The sequence below is a fragment of the Phascolarctos cinereus genome, unplaced genomic scaffold (genome assembly GCF_003287225.1).
Source record: "Phascolarctos cinereus isolate Bilbo 61053 unplaced genomic scaffold, phaCin_HiC Scaffold_4;HRSCAF=312, whole genome shotgun sequence".
Taxonomy (NCBI): Eukaryota; Metazoa; Chordata; class Mammalia; order Diprotodontia; family Phascolarctidae; genus Phascolarctos; species Phascolarctos cinereus.
Genome location: NW_027555847.1, coordinates 64,046,137 through 64,069,924, shown reverse-complemented (window position 1 = coordinate 64,069,924; position 23,788 = coordinate 64,046,137). Strand labels below are relative to the sequence as shown.

The window sequence follows — 23,788 nt, the reverse complement described above, 5'->3', positions numbered from 1 at the left end:
AGGTTAGTTACAATCTTTTCCATGACAACAGACTAACCCCTATAGTCCTGGCTGCAGGCTGATCCCTTCTGCTTATCCACCTTTTGAATACATGATGAATGGGAACCAGTAAAAGGAGTGGGGAGGACTTAGCATAGCTCATTCTTTTTTTTTTTCTACTATGGGATAAAGAGGTGAAATCAATCGTTTTGTCACGTTCTAATGGTGGACCAGTAGCACTCTTTCCACGTAAAAGGGCAGCTCTTGAGTAAGAACATCTAATGATAGACAGCCTTCTGTTCTAGAGATTAGATGGTCAAGTTGCTCTGCTTCCATGTTTTATAGGCTTCACAATTCATCCTGGGGACAGATGGGTCCTTGAAACTGGCCGATTTTATGAAATCACCATTGAGGTGTATGATAAATCAAGTAACAAGGTGTATTTATCAGATGTAAGTATATACCAAGGAATGATTCCCTGCAATGTCATGTCCCTGGATCTAATTTGGAGTCATACCAGCCATGAATATAGCAACCATCTGAGCACCCCCCTGCAACTTTTGAGTTTTGAAAGGTTTCCAAGGGGCCAATTTAGTGGTTAATGTCAGAATCCTCTACCCACTGATTAGCTTGTCAGATTCTTAAGGAAGACTTAGAGTGTTGCCTGACACCACTCAGGTCCATGGAGAATTGAGTTTATACACAGTACCCTAATTCTAAGGCCTTTAAATTTGAAAGAGGTACACACTGGCTAAAGTTAAATTCAGCATTTATTGGATATTAATTTGTATCCATAGATGGAAAGGGGGATATGCTAAAGGCCTTGGCTAGTGAGTAATAGTTAAGAATGAAGGAGATGTCTCTTGCCAGGTGCTGTGTTATCTTCTCTTCTTGAGTGTAATTATTGTCACTGTACCTCTGGAGTGCTTGAAAAACTGGGGGGGTTTTTTTTGTCTTGTCTTTTGTTTTCTCAGTAAACAATGATTTCTCAGGTGTAGATTCTTGGGCTGTCAATCTCTATGTAGTCAGTGCCAAATTAAGTTAACTTTCTGGCTTTGGTGACTTGTGCTGTTCTAATGAACTTCTCAATTTATTGGAGAATTTCCCTATATGATTCCTGCTACATTTAAAAAAAATTAGAATCTCTTCATAATAACCAATTATCTAGGTCCAAGGTGGTATAGTCTGGTTGATAGTTTTACTTCCTTTCTCTGAGATTGACATCCAGGGAAAGAAATATGTCTTTGATTTGTTCAGAGAAGTTGCTCTTTTCCATCTTCTTATTCAATTGAATCAACAAGGCCGATTTTTTTTTCTTTGAAATTAGATTTCCTGAGGCTTGATATTAAGTTTCTTTTTATTTTTTTTAATGGAAGTATTTTAGCCATTCTTCTATAGGTCAGTCACGGAGAGCTATTTACCTTGCCTATTTTGATTTCCAGAATATCAGAATTGATACTGCATTGCCTCGGGAGTATTTTGAAGTGCTTAAGTCCTCCCAGAATGGTTCATACCATCAAGTCAAGGCAATAAAAAAGGGACAGACAGTGATTGATGCAGCCCTCACCTCTGTGGTGGATCAGGTAAACCTGTCCTAATGAGCCTTTCATTTTGCCATAATCTCCTTTCATCTTCAACCTTGATGATTACATCAACAAGAAATAAATGATGGGTCTCTGGGGGAAATCATGAATGTTAGTGTGCTCTTCCTCCTTTCCCCAAAGAGTAAACCTTGCTAGGATTAGGGGCAGACAGGGAGATACTGGAAACCATTGCTTTTGGGAACAATGTGTTGCTCAACCTTTGGCCTGTCATGGGGCTGCTGTGTCTAGCTATGTTCATGATGAGGAATAATGGGGGGGAAACCCTCTTTCCCAGGATGGAATTCTCAACTTTCTTTTCATGTATTCTTGCGTGTAAATTCATCATCTGATCTGTAACAGTTTCCACCAGACTATACAATTTTCATGGATTTGGCATAGATTGACCACTTTTACCCTTTTTTCTCCTTTCCTACAAGTTCCTCCCAACCTGCATTTTACAGGATTCCATTTGATTCCACAAAAATGTATTAATTGTTTACTATGTGCAAGGTACTATCCTAAGTGCAAGGGATTGAAAGGTAAAAATGGAATGGTCCCTTGCCTTCAAGGAGATCATGGAAGTTGGTACACTCTCCATATATGCTCATAATAAGCTTTAAAGAATTAATTATGTGGGTTGGTTATAGCATGTGCACAGATAAATCAATACAACATATACACAAAGTAATTTTGAGAGAGAGAGAACACTTAGCTACTGGGAGAGAACACTAAAGGTCATGTGTAGAAGGGGGTGCCCAAAGTAGGTTTTGAAGGAGGTTAGGGATCCTATGAACCAGAAATGAGGAAGGAGAACATTCCATCCTCGGGAAATATCTCCAATACCTCCCCTTTTCCCCATAGACCCAGTGTCACTTTAAAACCTGTCCTTGGAAAATAGAGGGGATGGGGTCAGTTTATTGCATTGTTTGCTTTTGATTCATATTCACGTGGGCATATGCTAGTTTGAAGCTCGCTCTCTCTCTCTCTCTCTCTCTCTCTCTCTCTCTCTCTCTCTCTCTCTCTCTCTCTCTCTCTTTCTCATTCCTTGGGGCTGGGGATGGGGAGATAGGTGAGAAGAAGCTTGTTGATTTGAAAGACAGTGCAGATGAAATAGTTGTCATGGTGACCACTGCTTTCCCATTGTAGGATGGAGGTGTCCACACATTACCAGTCCCTGTCCGGAATCAACAGGAGGTTGAAATTTATGTCCCCATCACTCTTTCACCAAGCATCCTGACTTTTCCATGGCAGCCCAAAACAGGAGCCTATCAATATACAATAAAGGTAAAACTGTCAACCAAAGAAAATGATTAATGCTGAGTCACAGTGAGGAAGTGTCACTAAAATTGCTAAAGGTATGCTTGTCATGGGTATTTTTTGGGAGGAGCTATATTGTCATCCCACCTTGTCTTCAAACTACCTTAGTGAACTTGAAATGAACTTATGAAGTTCATTTAGTGAAAAATTTAGTGCTGGCTTAAACTGGTTTTTTTCCAGTTGATCTTCTAGAAAACAAATGGTTTTCTTACCCTCCCCTGCCCATTATGTGAAAGGTTTGTTTTTTTCTAAGACTAAGTAGGCAAGACAGATGTGGCAAGGTAGTATGGCAGCTGTGAGATAGATCCCTGTAACTCTCTACTCTTAGAGACAACTTCATCTCTTTCTTAGACAAGGTCCAGCTTTGTTTTTCTTTTCAGGAGGGATAAAGAAGTTCCATTTTAGGAGGATGGCTGAATTAGAATCCTGAAGATAAAACATGGGTCGGCATTAAGTTCCCTCACATGGTTTTCAGGTTTCTTGAACTCAGTGTTTCCTTTTCCCAGTGGTCTTGGACATTCTGTTTGTCCTTCACTGCCCCAACTCCTATGCTGCCACGTGGAACAGAATAGTTATTGAACTGGGTGAAAGGGAGGTGTGACTGCTAGAGAATCTGATGGCTCTTACTCATTTTCAGCCCTTGTCCCTCTGGGGACTCCGGCCATTGTGTCAATTTCCTTCCTGCCTGAAATCACAATTAATGGTTGTCTTCCTAACCCCTACCCCCAATCATTCAGTTTTTAATTAAATCAATGGCAAAGGGGAATTGGGGTGAAGATAGTACAGGTAGAGGTTGATCTGCTCAGCTGGTCCTAGAGGGGTTCCATCTCTTGTAGGGGCTACAGGCAAGAAAAGGGACAACGGTCCTTGGGTCCAGTACAAACAGTTTATGCTCATCTTTGTGATGAAAAGGGAGGAATTGGGACAATAGCATTCCTCCCCATAGTCAAATAAAGTTTTAGCAGAGCAGGAAACCTAAGACAGCAGCTCCCTCTGTCCAGTCTGCTCCTTTGCCTGCCTGGCTTTCAGGGTAGAGCTGGATGGCTGCTTTCTACCTTAGGAAAAGCACCCATCTTTGCTGTATTGCAATGTCAGGGCCTGCTTCTTATGGTTTCCTCACTTCAGAGCATTCCCCAAAAAGTGGAATCAGGCATTGGGAGGGAAGGAACATTATGACTTCTTCTGACTCATTCACTTCTGAATTCTTCTTGTCTGGCCTTTTACAAAAACAAAACAAAATGTTGTGGTTCAGATTCAAGGAATGGGGGTCATCATGTCCCAGATCTAAAAATTCATTTATTTATTTGTAGCTTTTATTGAGCATGTCCTGTACAGAGCACTGTACCATACACATCCTAGAGGGAGATGCAGGGATAAATGAAACGTGTTTCCTGCCCTTACAGAGCTCACTATATAGCAAATTCCTTCCCTAGAAAGGGTTAAGAGGTAGATAGCATGGTATATGCTGGCCTTCAAGTCTGGAAGACCTGGGTTCGTGTTCTGCCTGGGACACATATTGACTGTATGATCCTAGACAAGGTAAGTGACTTGTCAGTGGCCCTGCCAATTTTCTAAGATTAGAATTTACAGATAGATTGTATATCAGCATCCATGGTAGGGATTCCTGTACCATCTGATTTTCACCACTGATAAAATGATAGATCTGGACCTCCCCTACACATACCTACCAAAAAGGATTCAGACTCCTAGAATTTTGGGATAAGCACCATTTACTCCTAATCCATGTGTTCTTCAGACCCCGGATGAAGAGGGACTTACTTTTCTGTTTCAGGGGCAATACATAAAAGTGTCACAATGAAAAGAAACCCACCTTGTTTTCATCAACCCTTTCTACCTCTTCTCACCAGTTGAAGGCTGATGTCCCAAGTATCCTTATCCAGTTATACCAGGACCGTCCACTGTCCAAGGGTCTGTGTCCAGCAGTGTGATTTTGGAGTAGTGAGAGATGGTTCATGTGGGCCAGACCTCTGCAGTCCTGACCACAGAGGCTATGGCATAAGTAATAACAGGTGTCTAGGTAGGCCACATCTCAGAGTGGTGCACTTATGTCAGATATTCTGGGAAAGACAGGACCAGCACACAGCTGAAATAGTAACAGATGACTAGCCGAGGGTCTGCCAATTTCTGCCCTGAGAGAAAGAGTTTTTTTCAGTAGGGACTCTTGATACTTAGGGCTTGTGCTCTGTTTCCAAAATACATTTTCCCCAGGGAAATTTTGGCAGGGCTTCCTCTGATGTACCTGCTCCACATCGTGAGCCGTAAGGTACCTTAGGGAAGGAGAGGTCAGCATGTTGAATCAATGTTTTCTTCCTTCCTAGGCCCATGGTGGGAGTGGGAACTTCACCTGGTCCTCATCAAGCCACATGGTAGCCACGGTCACAGTCAAGGGTGTAATGACAACCAGCAGTGACATTGGTGTCAGCGTGATCCAGGCACATGATGTACAGAATCCCTTACATTATGGAGACATGAAGGTATTTGAGTGAGATGGTGGAGACTCAGGGATCCAAGACTCTGGGCCATGTGGGGAGGGGAGGGTTCACCAAGTCAATGATAACAGATTGAGAAGGGACATTCCTGCTTTAAATCAATCAATCAACAAGCAATTACTAATTGCCTATTCTGTGTCAGGCATTGTGCTAGGCACTGGGGAATACCAAGACAATGGTTCAAAAGGCGTTTTGGAGACCCTTGTTTTAGTGAAAGGGTAAAAGGAGGGGGTTAGTGTTAGAAAAAGGCTGGAGTAGATAAATAATCTACTCCAGATCTATGTGATGTTTTGAGATGTGACAGATCTTTTACAACTTCAGAAGGATGACGAAAAACATCCTGATCCACCCCTAGGTAGCAGAATGGTGATTTGCTGGTTTTAAACCAGGACTGAAGAAGTATCAGCAAGAGGCCATAGTTTGGTTCATTCATTCAAGAAACTGAATGGACAAAGAATTCATTGACTCTTTAGTCAGAGTACCTGGATTCATATTTTGCTTCTGATGCTTATTACCTTTATGACCTTGGGCAATGCACTTAGTCTCCAGGCTTTAATTTCCTCATCTATGAAATTAGGAAACTATATAGATGGTCAGAGAGGTCTCAATCTATATGATTTGGGATCCTGTCAACTCCTATGTACAAGATATTGTGTTTGATATCGTGGGAAGGATCTAAACATCAATATGGGCATAGTCCCTGGCTTCAAGGTTCTTGCAGTCTGGGATTCTTGTTTCCATTTAAAGAATCCATTCCATAAAAATATAATTTTTTGACTATGCAACAAATCCTGTAAGAATCTTCCTTGGATGGCAGGTAAAATTGATTGAGCTTTGCACATCTGAGCATTTTGGGGGATGCTAAATAGCAGTTCACGTGTCCATCAGACTTGCTCTGTTTGTACTGAGTTTTGGAAGGAGCCTGATCTACTGAACTCAATTTTCAGTTCAGACATTTGTTAAGCACCTACTATGTGCAAGACAAGGCAGTGGATGGATAGGGAAGAAATATAAGCAGTCATGTTCTGATAGTAGAAATTTTTGATCACAGAACCATAAAAAATAGTGTGATATAATGGAAAGAAGCTGCATGTGAGGGTCAGAGAACCTGGCTTCAAGCCTGTCTCTGTCACGAGTGAGATCTGGGATAGCCTATTGAGTCATGTAATTTCCTTGCAATTCAATTATGTCATCTCTAAAATAGAATCATAGTATCTGCCCTAGCTGCTTTACTGAGTTATAAACAATAAAGTGCTATATAAATGTGATCTGTTATTATTATCTAATGACCTAATGACCAAATGCTTTGGAAAGTCAAAAATAGAATGCTTATCAGTTTCCTTAACCCACTCAGTAGATGGTTTTCAAAATATAGATACTGGGAGTGAACATCTCAGAGAAGATGCAATGTCATAAAGAGTTACCATCACCCTGTGACTAGGAATTGGTGTCAAAGCTCTTGATTGTAGAATTAAGTCATTGGATGAGGCCATAGAGATCATCTGGTTTCAGGCCCTCATTTTACAGATGAAGAACTAAGTCCCAAACAAGTGAAATGACTTGTCCAAATTCACACAGGGAGTAAATAGCAGAGATATGATTTAAACACAGGTCTTCTGATTCCAGTTCCAATCAATGACTCAGTCACTAAGCATTTATTAAATGCTTATTCTGTACCAGACTCTTTGCTATGCATTGTAGATTAAAAAAAAAAAAAACCAAAACAATGGAAACAGTTTGTCTTCAAGATGTTCACATTCTACATGGGAAGACAACATGTATACATATAAGTATTCAAAAAATACAGGTAAATTTAGCAGGGAAACACTAGCTAGTGAAGGGGATCAGGGAAGGTTTCATGTTGGAGGTGATGTTTGAACTGAGCTTTGAAGGAAAGAAGATTCTAAAGTGTTGCTGAGTAGGGAGGGCATACAGACATGGAGGACAGAAAGGAAGGAGAATGTGGTTTTGGGAGCAAAAAATGTAATTGACTGGACCAAAGATTACATGAAAACGGAGTAATCACAAAGGTTCCTGAAATGTTCTGCTTTGCTTTTAAAGTCCCCTATAACCTTGCCCCTTCCTACCTTTTTAGTCTTCTTACTCCTTACACCACCACCACCAGCCCTCATATACTGTTCACTCCAGTGACACTGGCATTCTTGCTGTTTCTTGCACCAGACACTTCCATCTCCTGACTGGGCATTTTCACTGGCTATTCCTCAGGCCTGAAATGGTCCTCCTCATTGCCACCTTTTAGTTTTCCCAGCTTCCTTTAAGTCTCAGCTAAAATCCCACCTTTTTCAAGAAACCTTTCCCAATCCCTCTTTTTTTAAAGGAATGTAAACAGTTTAACTTTATTGAGTTTCTTATGATTTTCCTTTTTATACTTTTCTTGAGTCTTATATTTGAAAGACAGATTTTCTCTTTAGCTCTGGTCTTTTTATCAAGAATGCTTGAAAGTCTTCTATTTCATTAAATGTCTGTATCTTTTCCTTGAAAGATTATCATCAGTTTTGCTTGTACGTTATTCTTGGTTGCAATTCCAGCTGTTTTGCCTTCCAGAATATCATATTCCAAGCTCTCTGTTTCTTTAAGGTGATAGCTATTAAATCTTGTGCAATCCTGACTGTGGCTCCCTGGTATTTGAAAGCTTTCCTTCTGGCTACATGAAACATTTTCTCGTTACTTGGGAGGTCTGAAATTTGACTATAATATACCTGGGAGTTTTCATTTTGGGAACCCTTTCAGGTGGTGATAGGTGATAAATTTCCATTTTACTCTCTGGTTCTAGGATATTGGGGCAGTTTTCCTTGATAATTACTTGAAATATGATATCTAGGGTCTTTCTTTGATGATGGCTTTCAGGTGATCCACTTATTCTTAAGTTATTTCTCCTTGATCTATTTTCTAGGTCATTTGTTTTTCTGATGAGATATTTCACATTTGATACTATTTTTTCATTCTTTTGACCTTGTTTGATTATTTCTTGATGTCTCATGGAGTCATTATCTTCTACTTGCCTAATTCTAATTTTTAAAAAAATCTTTTTTTTTTTTTGGCAAGGCAATCGGGGTTAAGTGACTTGCCAAGGGGTCACACAGCTAGTAAGTGTCAAATGTCTGGTGTGAGACTAAATTAGAACTCAGGTCCTCCTGACTCCAAGGCCAGAGCTCTATCCACTGCTCCACCTAGCTGCCCCAACAAATCATTTTCTTCTGTGAGCTTTTGTACCTCTTTCCATTTGACCAATTCTGCTTGTTTTTTTTTTAAATTTTATTAATTTATTTTGATTTATCAACAATCACTTCCATATGCTTTTGAGTTGAAAATTTTTCTCCCCTTTCCTCCCCCTACCCTCCCCAAGACAGCAAACAATCTGATATAGGCTTTACATGTACATACCCATTATACACATTTTCACATTAGTGAAGTTGTAAGTAAAAATTAAAACCAATAGGAGGAACCATCAGAAAGATGAAACAAAACTCAACAGAAGGTAAAAATAAATGATAGCGATTCGACTTCCATAGTTTTTCTTTGCATGTGGACAGCGTTTTCCATCCTGAGACCTCTGGAGATGTCTTAGATCCTTTTAATGCTGAGAAGGGTTCAGTTTAACAATATTAGTCATTGTATAACATGGCTGTTATTGTGTACAAAGTCCTCTTGGTTCTGCTCACTTCACTCAGCATCAGACCATATAAGTCTTTCCAGGTTTTCTGAAGTCAGCCTGTTCATCATTTCTTATAGCACAATAGTATTCCATTACATTCATATACCACAACTTGCTCAGCCATTCCCCAATTGATGGGCATCCTCTCAATTTCCAATTCTTTGCCACCACAAAAAGAGCTGCTATGTATTTTTTGTACATGTGGGTCCTTTTCCCATTTGTTTGATCTCTTTGGGATTCAGCCCTAGAAGTGCTATTGCTGGATCAAAGGGTATGCACATTTTTGTAGCCCTTCGGGATAGTTCCAAATTGTTCTCCAAAATGGTTTGGATCATTTCACTACTCCACCAACGATGTATTAGTGTTCCAATTTTCCCACATCTTCTCCAACATTTATCATTTTCCTGTTTTGTCATGTTGGCCAATCTGATAGGTGTGATGTGGTACCTCAGAGTTGTTTTGATTTGCATTTCTCTAATCAATAATGATTTAGAGCATTTTTTCATATGACTATAGATGGCTTTAATTTCTTCATCTGAGAACTGTCTGTTCATATCCTTTGACCATTTATCAATTGGGGAATGGCTTGTGTTCTTATAAATTTGTCTTAATTCTCTATATATTTTAGAAATGAGGCCTTTATCAGAGAGACTGGTTGTAAAAATTCTTTCCCAATTTTCTACCTTCCTTCTAATCTTAGTTGCATTGGCTTTGTTTGTGCAAAAACTTTTCAATTTAATGTAATCAAAATTATCCATTTTGCTTTTCATAATGTTCTCTATCTCCTGTTTGGTCATGAATTCTTCTGTTCTCCATAGATCTGATAGGTAAACTATTCCTTGTTCTCCCAGTTTACTTATGGTATCAGCCTTTATATCTAAGTCATGAACCCATTTTGACTTTATTTTGGTATATGGTGTGAGATTTGGGTCTATGCCTAGTTTCTGCCATACTCTTTTCCAGTTTTCCCAGCAGTTTTTTTCAAAGAGTGGTTCTTATCCCAGAAGCTGGGGTCTTTGGGTTTATCAAATAATAGATTACTATAGTCATTGACTACTGTGTCTTGTATTTAACCTATTCCACTGATCCACTCCCTATTTCTTAGCCAGTACCAAGCAGTTTTGATGATTGCTGCTTTATAATACAATTTAAGATCTGGAATTGCTAGGCCACCTTCCCCTGCATTTCTTTTCATTAGTTCCTTTGATATTCTGGACCTTTTGTTTTTCCAAATGAATCTTGTTATTATTTTTTCTAACTCTATAAAATAATTTTTGGTAGTTTGATTGGTATGGCACTGAATAAGTAAATTAGCTTAGGTAGGATTGTCATTTTTATTATATTAGCTTGGCCTACCCATGAGCAACTGATGTTTTTCCAATTATTTAGATCTGATTTTATTTGTGTGAAAAGTGTTTTGTAATTGTGTTCATAGAGTTCCTGGGTTTGTTTCGGGAGGTAGACTCCTAAATATTTTATAATGTCTACAGTAAGTTTAAATGGGATTTCTCTTTCTATGTCTTGCTGTTGGGCTTTGTTGGTAATATATAGAAGTGCTGATGATTTACGTGGGTTTTTTTTATAGCCTGCAACTTTGCTAAAGTTGTTTTGATTATTTCAAGTAGTTTTTTACTTGATTCTCTAAGTATATCATCATGTCATCTGCAAAGAGTGATAGCTTTGTTTCTTCTTTGCCTATTCTAATGCCTTCAATTTCTTTTTCTTCTCTTATTGCTAAAGCTAAGGTTTCCAGCACAATATTGAATAACAGTGGTGACAATGGCTTGTTTCACCCCCAATCTTATTGGAAATGCTTCTAGCCTGTCCCCATTACATATATGCTTGCTGAAGGTTTTAGATATATGCTATTTATTATTTTAAGGAAGACTCCACTTATACCTATACTTTCTAGCGTTTTTAATAAGAATGGGTGTTGTATTTTATCAAAAGCTTTTTCTGCATCTATTGAGATGATCATGTGGTTTCTGTTGGTTTTGTTGTTGATATGCTCAATGATGCTGATAGTTTTCCTAATATTGAACCAATCCTGCATTCCTGGTATAAATCCTACCTCGTCATAGTGTATTATTCTTGTGATAAGTTACTGCAATCTATTTGCTAGTATTTTGTTTAGAATTTTTGCATCCATATTCATTAGAGAAATTGGTCTATAATATTCTTTCTCAATTTTGACTCTTCCTGGTTTAGGTATCCAATTCTACTTTTTTAAGGAGTTATTTTCATCAGTGAATTTTTGAACTTCTTCCATCTGGTCAATTCTGTTATTAAGGTGTTTTCTTCAGTATTTTTTGTTCCTCTTTTACCAAGCTGAGAATTGTCTTTTTATATTTTTCTGTCTTTGCTTTCTTTTCTTTACCCATTTTTTCCTCTACCATTCTCATTTGATTTTGAAAAGAATTTTTTTTTTAGCTTTTCTAGGAATTCTTGTTGGGCTTATGTGCAATTTACATTTTTTTCTTTGAGGTTTTGTTTGTAGGTGTTTTGACTTCATTGTCTTCTGAGTTTGTGTCTTGATCTTCCCTGTTACCATAGTAGCTTTTTATGGTCAGGTTCTTTTTTGTTGTTGTTGTTCTTGTTTGCTCATTTTTCCCACCCCGTTTCTTGATTTGGAACTTTACGTTAACATTGGGCTCTGTCTCCTCCTTGGGCGGGGGGAAGGGGCACTGTCTCAAATTTCAAGCTTTTTTTGCTTGGTTGTTTTCAGAGCTAGTTGTGAGGAGGAGTTGGAAGTTTTTGGTAATTCCAAGGTGATGTGCTCCAGGGAGAGGTGTGGTTACTGCTCTCCTGGTCTGCACTCTAGTCCTTACTCAGAAAGAGCGCCTGATCCCTTGGAACTGTAATCAGTACTGCTCTTCAGAGCCCGCTCTCCCTTGGGACCAGAAAAGATACCGTTCCTCAAGGTCCTTGAAGCCCAGAGTCATACTGCCACACAGGGCTTCTGCTCCCTTTCAACCCAAAAGTGTTCTTCTCTGCCCTTGAACTATGACCCAAGAGTGGATATAGGCAATGGAATTGCCAAACAGCATCCAGTCCTGTGCCCAGCGCTAGCCCAGGGGTGCCCTATAATCTTTTTCTGACTAGCTGCCAGTTCCCCTCACTGTCTCTGGCTTGAGAGTTCCCAAAGCTGCTTCTGCTTTTGTTATAGCTCTCTCTTTCCAACCGCCTGTGTTGTCTTGGGCTGGAAGAATGTCTCACTCTAACCTTCTGTTGGCTCTGCCACTCCAGAATTTGATTTGAGGCCTTATTTTAAAGTTGTTTGGGGAGAAATGTTGGGAAAGCTCAGCTGAATACTTCTGGACTCCACCATCTTGGCTTCCCCCATCCCTCTTAATGCTGGTACCCTCTGCTCTGTGATTATCCCTGATTCATCCTGTCTAGACTTTATGAGTACATAGTTGTTTTCACATTGTCTCTTCTATTAGATTGTGAGCTACTTGAGAGGGGGACTGTTTTTGCCTTTCTTTGTATCCCCAGCATTTAGCAAAATGCTAGGCACATAGTAGGTACTTAATACTTTTAAACTGACTAATTACTATTACTTCACCACCACCACCATACTACTAATCATAGTGGTAATGATGATGATAACTCACTTTAATTCTTCACAATCCGCTTTTCTTATAGCAACAGCATAGCAGTAGGTGGTAAGAGAATCTAAGAGCTCAGAGTAATAATAATCACTATTATAATAATAACTAGCATTCATATGGTACGTTAAGGTGCACAAAGTGCTTTACAAAGTGCATCACAATGGCTCTGGAAGGTATGTTCCATTATTTATCCCCATTTTACAAATGGGGAAACAGGTTAAATGGTTTGCCCAGGGTCACGCAGATAAGAAATGTCTAAGCCTGAATTTGAACTTAGTTCTTCCTGACTTTAAGTCCCATAGTCTTATTATCTCCACCATCCAGCTTTGGAGCTCATCTAGTCCAAGTCCATTTTACAGCCAAGGAAGTGTAGCCCAGACAAGTTTAAGTGACTTGGCTAAAGTCACACACCTTGTTTTTGAGAGACTGGAACTAAAATCCTAGTCTGCACCACACTTCTTTATGGTGGCCCTAATTTCTTCAGCACTTGCTTTGCAAAGGGTAACTTCTAGCTTGAATATTCATGGAGGAGATGCTTTCAAACTATACTGAGAAAGACTTACATATTTTGTGTCTGAATTAACTTAAATCCACTTGCCATCTTGGTATCCCTATGGAGAGGAGGTAGAAATGTTCATCACTAATGGAGTACTGGTGGGGAGAAAACCTGCTCATGAAGTCACCCTGAAGGTCACAATAAGGACAATGGGCACAAGGGCTTGGGATTACTGAAAGGAAAGAGGGCAGTGTAGAAAATTGAAAAGAAGGGAACTCATGGCAAATTTCATTGCTCTTGAAAGAGTAGTCTTATGCTGATCCCATACCCAGGCCATAATTCTGCCCTTTGTGTCTCCTGTTCAGGTTTATGTAATAGAGCCCAGCAGCATGGAGTTTATACCCTGCCAGGTGGAAGCGCGGGTGGGCCAAACTCTGGAGCTTCCCCTGAGGATCAATGGTCTTATGCCAGGAGACGTCAATGAGGTGGTCACTCTGAGTGACTGTTCACACTTTGACCTGATGGTGGATGTGGAGAATCATGGGGTATTCCAGCCACTCCCAGGTAAGCCAAGGAGCTCTCTGGTTTGGAAGGGCTAAGCAAGAATATTCATTCAGTGCCATTTTCCTGATTTCAGCATCAAAATAGTAATTGTGTGGGCATGGAGGAAGGTGGGAGAGAATTATGCTTTTTCAGATATTCCAATGGATCTGTGATCTAATCCATGTGGCTGTGACCATCCACAACGCCAATCACAACCCATCCGTGTCTGCTTATCCTAGATGACTCTCAACTACTCCCTCCCATAGGTTCACCATGGGCTCCATCCAGTCTGCTCAGGGACTTTTTTATTTTATCATGACTTTGCGAAGATACCTGGGAAGAAGATAGTCTGTTCATCCATTATTCATTGCTCTCACTATGTAACCAGCCTATTCTATTCAATCATACATTTCTTTGATGACATCATTTATCTGGGTCTTCTTTTACTTTTACACAGACAGCAAACCACGGAACTAGAATTTAAACCTGGGATCCCTGACTCAAAATACAGAGTTCTTGCTGAAGGATACCTCTTGGATCTGTACAGGGCTCCTTGTCTCTCCTCTCTTAATGTCACTTCCATTTTAGATGCTGGCAGGGATGTGGTGGAGCCAACTCTGAGCCCTCGTGAGAGCCTTTGTCAAATCTTCAGAGTGAGCATTTACACCTTAGAAATCAGTCATCACTAGTTTTGTTGATTGTCTGGACTTGAAAGTATAAATTATGTAGATTAAATTTAAAAATGTGTTATGGACACAATTTTTTTTCCCCAGAGAGCCCAGATATTAAGCATTTGCCATTATACCCCTGGATGTTAGGTCCTGGCAAAGGAGTTATTTGTACTAGCTGATGGTATACTATACCAGTTGATATAGTCTATAGCTGGCATAGACTATATCAGACCAATACTCATAGATCCTATAAAACTCAACCATTTTATCTTTTGTCTAATTTCCTTCTGACATCTACATTGCCCAACATTGTTGGAATGCCAGCGCTGCTTAATTCACGCTCACTGACTGGTATAGTGATCAAGTCTGAGACAGTTTTCTCTAAAAATTGCCAAACTCCTTGGGGTTAGTCATATCTGTCCCAAATGGAGCCCCAATTTCTGATGTGGTTCTTCTCTACTCCTTCCTTGCTTTCCTGGAAAAAGGGAGAGAGCTCTATTTTCATTATCAGAGAAGCCACCTTCTTCTCTGTTTAAGCATAGGGCACCATCTGTCTAATGGTTACTGGTTATCAGCATTTTCCCTCCTACACCCCATCTCCAGCTGTCACTACCACTGTTACACTAACCATTGGCACCCAAAATGTCTCACCTTCCTTTAGGGGTACAGTTAATGCACCTGCAGTCTTTGAAGGGCCAATTATGTTGCCAGGGCTGGGGGGCTAAGTGTTTGCAGTAACTGGGAAGCAGATGTACCCATCCCCTGGAGTACCTTTCCTAGAAGGTCACTCTGTGTGTGTGTGTGTGTGTGTGTGTGTGTGTGTGTGTGTGTGTGTGTGTGTATACCAGTCACCAGGGATATCTTCAGGCAATATTAGAATTACAGAGAAGCCTTCTTCTTAGTCATGAAACTAGTAATTAAAGTAGAATACATTCTTATTATAACTGAATTGCTACAACTGGCTAATGTCCATCAATGGTCAACAAATACTATTGAACTTAGTAAAATAATAAATCGTGCTTATATTTGCTCCTTTTTTCTAAGATTATCTTTTAAAAAGTCCCTTTGATGTACTAATAGCTCCTAATGAAGAAAGCCTTTCTTGGTGTAGTAAATCTCTCTGGTTTTCCTATCTAAGTTTCTCTCCATCTATTTAGTCCATCCTGAAAATACCACCAGAGTAATCTTTCCAGCATTTCCCATTAGTCCCCTGATCAAAATCTTTCAATGGCTCCCTGTCAATTCCCAACTGAGACTCATTGGCATATCTCAGTGGAAGGAAGGGAGCCAACATTAGAAGTCAGCAAACCCCAGCTTCCTGAAAGCATCCTGGTGGCTTCATCCCCTCTGATCCACCTGAGATCCCCTGGATTTCTGTGTTTCCCAGATAGGTTGCATCCTAATTTGTTCCCTGCTTATCACTGCCCAGCCTTATTCCTTCCATTTCCCAAGATTCAACATATGAGCCTACTATCGATTGCTTCTGGCTGGAGCTTGGTGGACATGTCTGGCCTTTCTTCCTATGTACCTCTTTCACTAGGATTCTCTCTGCATCTTCATGGATTGACACTCCCATCAATGTCTGTTTAATACAATCCAGAATCTTAGTGCAGGATTCTAGACCTTCTACCGTTTGGCTTCAGATAACTTCCTTTCAGCCTTGTCTCCTGCTCTTCACTGTATGTATTCTACATTCCAATGAGATCGGATGACTTCCTATTCCTCAGCTCTTTCTTGCCTCTTCCTTCCTCTCAGCCTTTGTTCATATTTTCCCCATTGCCTGTAATAGACTTTACTGTCTTCACCTGCTCCGGGTGCCACTATTTCTGTTCTTTTACTATGAACTCAACAAATGTAAAAAAACCCCCCAAAACCATGAATAATTCAATAGACAAAGAAGGAGAGAAGATTGTATATGGAAACAGTGGGTTTCTATTACATACATACAATTTTAAGAGAATGTTTGTATACTTTATATGAGTATGCATTTAAGACATTTGAAACAAAACTGCTCTCCTTGGCTATGTGCCCCTTCTGGATTTCCTTTTCTTTTCTTAAAAAACAAAAAACCCAAATATTTCACTGATGTTTTTTCTTTTCTTTTTTTTTTTGTATTACTACCCACCCTACTCCCAGTTTTCCTAATCAAAATAAAAGCTTTCTCCTGTAACACAAGCAAAATGGTTCCATCTTTTCCAGTAAGCTTTCCAGGATCTCCTAAGCTGGAGCTAGTCTCTCCATCTCCAAAATTCTCACAACACCTCGTTCATTCCTGTTCTACACTTAGCATATTCTGATTTGGATGATATTTATCTGTGTACCTGATCCTCTCCTACCTCTCCCCTTCCTAAACTATAAGCTGAGTGCAAGGAACGTGTATATGTCTTTTTAGCTTTACTGTCATCAGAGTGCCTAACGCAAGACGTTGCATCTAGTAGAGGCTTAATAAATATTTAATTTGCTGAAAGAAGCAAGCTATTAGGTGGAAAATAGAAGACTGAAAGTGCTCTGTCATAGAGTTAGCAGGCTGGGAACATGGAGATTAGCTGCCCAGTTCCTGGGAACACGAAGCTGGCCATCAGAGTCCTTCTGCAGATCCTTCTTCTCCCAGAGGAGGGGAGAATCATTTTGAGGGTGGTTCTGCACCATTTGCCTGAGACAAACTCTGCGTTTACAGATGGTTGATAAATGTGAGCTGGCTCATAGACTACAGTCTTGGTGCACACTATAGCCGTAGTGATAGTATAGTCAGTTTCCCTCAAGATTTCTGTTGGCCTTTCCTCTGAAGCCCTTGCAGATAATGTGACTTAGTCTTCCCTTCAAATAAGAATCATAGAGTTTGGGAGTTGAAAGGACCTTTTCCAATCCTCTCATTTTATAGAGGAGGCCCAGGGATACTAAATGATTTATTCTAGATTCCCCAAGAAGTATCAGGGGTGGGATTTGAACCTGGTGCCTTGACTTCAGAGCTAATTCTGTTTTGTTTTGTTTTTCCCACTATGGCATTCTGCCTCCTACTAAGGCCCGGAGAAAGGAAAAAGTGACAAAGTCAAGACTGAAAAGTACATAGGTGGTACAATGGATAGAGCTCTGGGCTTGGAGTCAGGAAGACCTGAGTTCAGATCTAGCCTCAGACGCTTGCTTAGTGTACGATACTGGGCACCTCACTTAATCTCTATCTGCCTCAGTTTCCTTACCTGTAAAATGGATATAATAACAGCACTTATTTGTGAGCATCAAATGAGATAATATTTGGTAAGCACTTAGCACAGTGTTTGGCACTTAATAAATGCTTGTCTCCTTCCTGTCTTATCCCAGAGCTCTTTATTCATAGCCCCACACCCTCCTACTACACCGTCTTGCCTCCCAAAATGCAATCTTGAAGGAACCAGGTAATGTTCAGATAATGATATTTCAGTTTAACAAATACTTAGCATCATAAGATCATAGCTCTAGAGCTCAAAGGGACTTCAGAGGCCACTGAGTCTGTTCCCTGCATTTTATGGATGAGGAAACTGAGGCTAAAGGTGGTTAAGTGACTGCCAAAGTCACACAGGAAGTTAGCATCAGTGTGGGGCACAAAACTAGGTCTTCCAGTTCCAGAGCCAGGGTGCATCCTCCATTGTACCATAAACTATGCAAAGTGATTCTTTCCTTTTCTTGGAAGATGCTGGGTCTGCAGAAGAACTGAGAGCCCTCATTTTCCTATCTCCTACCTCAGAGCCACAGAGCACACATATTCCTCCTGCCTTCAGCAAAGAAAGGATAGAGCATTGTTTTGTGTTTCCGATTGCTTGTAGAGCTGTTTTAATTTAGAATGACATGGAAAAACAACACCGTGTTTCTGAGGAACACAAGCAAACTGTATTACTGTCTGTCCCTTGAGTATGGCTTTGTGTGCTTTGTAAGCTGCCTAGGAGAAATCGAAATTTATTAAATTTAAATATCTCCAGGAAGGTAACCATTTTAGAATTGGAGATAGTACATTACTGGGCAGAAGAGAGAATACTGTCATAACATGGGCTTGATACCTTCCTCTCAAAGGCTGTTTAGTGTAGGGAGAAGGGGCTCTATCTGCTGTGAGTATATGCCTGGGTTGAAATAAGGGCAGTGCAAAATTCCAAGGTTTCTAGAAAGAGGACTTGTGGCTAGATTACTTCAGCAGGCCCATATCTCAAAGTGAACATCAGTCAGTTTGCTCAGGTGGGAGATTTCAGCCTCAGATAGCACCAAGACTCCTTTTTATGTAACTGTCAATATCCAGGAGCCACCATGAACACTTAATTAAAAAATAGAATTACATTTTTAAAAATATTATATCAATGACAGCTGTCATCATCTTTGTTGTCATTGATGGAAGGAGTACTCATATCAATGAAATGATGATTCTGGAAATATCAAAGCAAAATGGAATAATGATAATGAGATTGTAAAATATGGGAAGTGCTTTGTAATCATAAATTATTATTATCATCATTACTTTGAAGTGCTCAAATAAGATTACTTAGGAATTCCTCTGGGCCAGACCTCAAATAGAGATAGGAAAACCAATTCAGGTTCCCATATCTAATAAAAGCTGAGTCTTAGGAACTCTCTTGATGATTTCCAGCCTTGAAACCAAACATCCACCCAAATGAGTGTGATTTTAGACCTCCTTAAATCTCTTAGAGTTACTCAACCTGAGGCTTGGAGCAGAATTTCATTCCTCTAATAGTCTACACTCTCTTGTCTTCTCTTCTCTCTCTCCCTCTCTCTCTTTCCCTCTCTCCTTCTCTCTCCTTCTCTCCCTCTTTTCTCTCTCCTCCCTTTTCTCTTTCTGCTCCCCCTCCATCTTCCTCTCCTCCTTCCTTTTCTTCTTTTTCCTTTCTCTCCTCTCTCTCTCTCCCCCCTCTTTTCCTCTGTGAACCTTGCCAAGTACACTATTTGCATGGAATCCTAGGCTTGAAGACACCACAGCTGAAATCTCTCAGTGCTGGGCCTAGCTCAAGCACATGCTTTTCCCATTACACCTGTCTCCAGAATTATGGAAATGAGCAAGTAGATTTTGCTCGTCTGCTTTCTCTCTGGTTAGAATAGCATTTTCTTCATGTTTTTCCTTGATAAGCATCACCCACCATTTTCTTATCCATACCCTACTCTACACCTTCCTCCCACCCCCTGGCATTAGGGAATTTCTGTTTTCATTCTTCAGTATATTAATTTCTGTAGCCACAGGGTGAAACTGTAATGGAACCAAAATGTTTCTAAAGGAAATCTGATTGTGTGCAAGAATGGAATGCTTAGGAGCCCCTTTCCCCTCCACAGTATTCTCCTTCACCCCCACTTGAATGAAAAGTATATTCTTAACTTTTGTATTTGTTCCTTCTGGCAGGGAGGCTTAAGCCAGGGTCCGATTACTGCAGTGGTGTCCGGGTCAGAGCTGAAATCCAAGGGTATACCACAATATTCGTGAGTTACAAACACGGTCACATTCACCTGAGTGCCAAGATTACCATTGCTGCCTACCTCCCACTGAAGGTGAGCCCAGCTTACAATTCATCTGAGTTCTGCTAGGTGCTGAGAGAGATATAAAGGTAAATAATATGTAGTTTTTCTTCTTCATGGGCTTACAGTTTAGTAGCAGTGATATGACACAGACATAGATAAATCCATAACAACTCACATTTATGTGGTGCTGTAAGATTTTCAAGACACTCTACACCATCTCATTTGATCCTCACAACTCTGTGAAGTAGATGCTACTACTACCCCCATTTCATGGATGAAGAAACTGATACCCAGAGAACTTATGATTTGCATCACATAGTAAGTATCTGATGTGGGGCTTCAACCCAGGTCTTCCTCAGTGAAGGTCCAATGTTCTATCTGCCCCTCCTCTCTGCCGCTCTTTAACACAATAGATCATAAAAAGGGCATAGGAGAAGCACAAATCAGAGGTGAAATCCAAGGGAGCAAAGATCATTTCCAACTGGAGGGATCAAAGAACACTTCATGGAAGATACTTGGCTGTATGAAAACGCTAATTGTAGCTAGACCTAAGGCAAAAGACTGCAGGTCCCCATCCTGGAAGAAATCAGTCAAGGCTCAAAGTAATGATATAGTAAGAACTTCTCACATTTATATAATACTATTATATTAATCATTCCAGAGCACCACCATGAGGTGAGCAAGGCACATATTATGATTTCCCTTTGATAGATAAAGAAACTGAGGCACAGAGAGAATAGTTTGCCTACATGGGTGGATATGATTAGTGTCTTATGCACTGACTGCCTAGGAAAAGTCTAGTCTGTATGTACATATATCATGATGCAATGCTTTCCCTTTAAAATAAAATCTTAATTTGCCCAAAACTGAAACTCTCCAGTGAAATGAGTTTCTTCTCAACTCATATCAGGGATTTGTTTATTTATTCATCTTAAAAAGCAAACATGCGCATGCACACACACACACACACACACACACACATACATATGACATGTCCAGAGCTCAGGATACATTTAGCCCAGTCCTCTATGTAGCATAGGGAAACAGTAAGAGTACCACAATTGCAGTCAGAGACTGTGGATTCAAGTCCTATCTCTTCCACTCAGTATCAGTTTATGATCTTGGACAAGTCACTTAATTCTTTTGAGCCTCAGTTTCCTCATCTATAAAATTAGGCAGGACAGATGGGGTTGGACTGGATGACCCCTGAGATCCCTTCAGAGAGCTCTAAAGTTTTGATCCTATGATCTTACAAAGTCAGCTTTGTACCTGAGTTATAGGCGTATGTTTTGTGTGTATTTATGTATCTATCAGGGTAGGGTGAATCTCTCCACTTTATATACCTCCTATTTCTTGTCTCTTTCCCCTACATTCCAGTCTATATCCAACACCATAATGACAATCAGGATTAGATGTGGTGAGAGTTAACTCATTGGACTTTAGTCCAGGATTCTTCCTGTTATTGAATAAAGGAGATTGGAATCCCTTCATCTCACAAAGTCCACACACTCTTCTTCTTCTCAAGAAGGACGCTCACTCTTTGAGTTCCCATATACTGTCACTCCAGATGCCTCCCTTGTAACTTGTATCCTAAACCCTCCAATGTAACAATCACTCCTCAATATATAAGCCTACTTTAATTATTTTTTTCCTCTTTTTCTGCTGGATAGATGTGTATTCCCTTGAGTTATTTCATAATATCTTGCAGTTAATGTTACTCCCAGCAGTCTCACTTTAAAAATGAGGAAACCAAGGCCTTGGAAGGTGATGTGACTTACCTTAAAGTTAGACAGGTAGCAGTGCCAAGATTCAGATGTGGAGCCCTTGACAACAAATCTCATGTTCCCTCCACCATGCTATGGGGCAACATAGGTGTCCTCTATAGCTCTGATTAATTTGTTTCAGCTTCCAAGTATCTGCTTCTGAAAGATTCTGCCTAGCACCCAGGTAATTAATGTGAGCTGCACACAATCATTCTGTGATGTTTCCAGCCATGTACATTAGGCATGACAGCCCAGGTGTAGATCAGCATCCTGACCCTGTGCTGTACAAGAGGCTGCACAAATCATCCTCTGCCTAATGACTGGGTGACAGACAACAGTCCCAGGTCACACAGACAAATGTCTCCTTTCGGGGTGCACAGATGCATTCCCAAGCTCTTTGCCTAAGGAGGAGTGATATCCAGAAGCCTGAGAGCTGAGGTCAGTCTGATCAGGATGGAAACTGACCACATTAACCTTCACCCATTGAAATCAGCTGATGAAAGCAAAGAGAGCAAGATGAGCACACTTCCTTTACTTCTTCTCAGAGCAATGCTTCCATCTGACTTCTTCCAAATGAGAGCAGCACCCACAAATCCCACCACCTCATTAAGCCTGACTGCTGCCAAAGACTAGAGAGGATAGAAAAGTTTACAAAATCTTATAAATTCAACATACCTGGAAGGAACGTCAGTCTAAATTCATGGAAAGTCTGGATTAGTGAGTTTTTAAAAAAGGAAATGAGCTTTATTGCATTCAAAGTATATCCAGTGACTTTAGCCAACAGTCTTTAATGAATATGGGTGTGAATAGTTTACAGTGAATAATTTGAAGTGTGACTTAATGTAATGAGGTTATCCTTTTTAAAATAAACAGACCAACAATTAATCATGCAAATAAATGTTATTTCCTTTCAGAGCGGTCCCCTGTGGTATGATATCTACTTATTTCAATAAACCTTCATATGGCTCAGAATATTTCTCTTTGGGAACTGCTTTCAGAGCTTCCCTTCAAATCTCTTTAAGTCTTCATTCTTTGATGTAGTAGATGAGATTTGGGGAATCAGTCTAAACTTATTCAGAGTCAAGCCTATGAATAAGATGCATGATCCCATGGAGTGACAGAGATTTGGCAAAGCTGAAATAAGGGTGAGGCAAGTGAGAAACTTTCTTCAGGTGGGCAAAGCTGAATGCGATAGAAAAAAAAAATAAGATATACATCTAGTCTTCCAAGGATGCCATGACTATCTTGAGAGCAAAATCAGCTAGTTACAGTGCGGGGATTTTGCTTTTTAAAAATGAATTGTGATTATAATGTATTAAAACTGATTTTTTGTGATGCTTATAAATGAGTTCTGAAAACAGTTCCCATTGAAGATGCTTTGAATAGCAACAGAGTCATTGATTAAATGTATAGTTTCCCGAGGTGATGTATATACAATTTATGCATGTAAATTCAGGTATTGCTTTTTAAAAGGCTTATTACTTTACAAGCACACTCCCATTAATTATCTGCAGGTGGATGCCACTAAATTGGTTTCAGGAGTGTTGAAATGGAATTGAAATTGAACTTCTTTTCAATGTTGAAATTGAAAGAATTTTTTTCTCTTAACAGATTAAATTCTCCTGTGGTCTTGTTTACACTAATAATTTAATCAATAGAAATTTTGTTTTCCTTGAGCATGCAAAGTTTAACTTCAGCACAACTCATTTTTTGTATGGAATCTGCTCTGGTTCAATAAAACAAGTGCCAGTCAACATGCATTTATTTAGCACTATTGTGTGACGAGTACTATGCTAAGGCAAAAAACAAAAAAAAACAAAAAACAAACCATGGTCCTTGCTCTCAGGGTGCTCCCATTCTAAAGGGGGAGACAACGTGCAGATAACTATGTATGTGTGTACAAGACACATACAGTGTAAATGGAGATAGTCTCAAGGAAGGTAGGGGAGTGGGGGTGGGGAGAGCGAATAATGACGTAAAACCTCTGGTAGAGCCCAGGGTTTAAGCTGAGTCTTGAGGGAGGCCAGGGAGTCTGTGAGAGCAGGACTAGGGTGGATGAATGAAAGTTACAGTGGGAAATTTAGGCTTGACTGCAGAAAAACTTCTTAGCAGACCTGTCCAAAGTAGAGAAGGTTTGCGGATCCCCATCACT

The 23,788-nt window shown here is 40.0% G+C and overlaps 1 protein-coding gene across 1 annotated transcript in view; it reads left to right on the top strand.

The window, feature by feature from the left end:
• The window catches only part of NUP210 (nucleoporin 210), a 170,250-nt gene that overhangs the window by 66,474 nt on the left and 79,988 nt on the right, over nucleotides 1-23,788 (top strand). Inside the window, 6 exon segments of the mRNA XM_020981244.2 lie at nucleotides 325-431; nucleotides 1,422-1,562; nucleotides 2,709-2,846; nucleotides 5,219-5,374; nucleotides 13,538-13,736; nucleotides 19,758-19,903. Coding sequence (XP_020836903.2) covers nucleotides 325-431; nucleotides 1,422-1,562; nucleotides 2,709-2,846; nucleotides 5,219-5,374; nucleotides 13,538-13,736; nucleotides 19,758-19,903 — 887 coding nt within the window.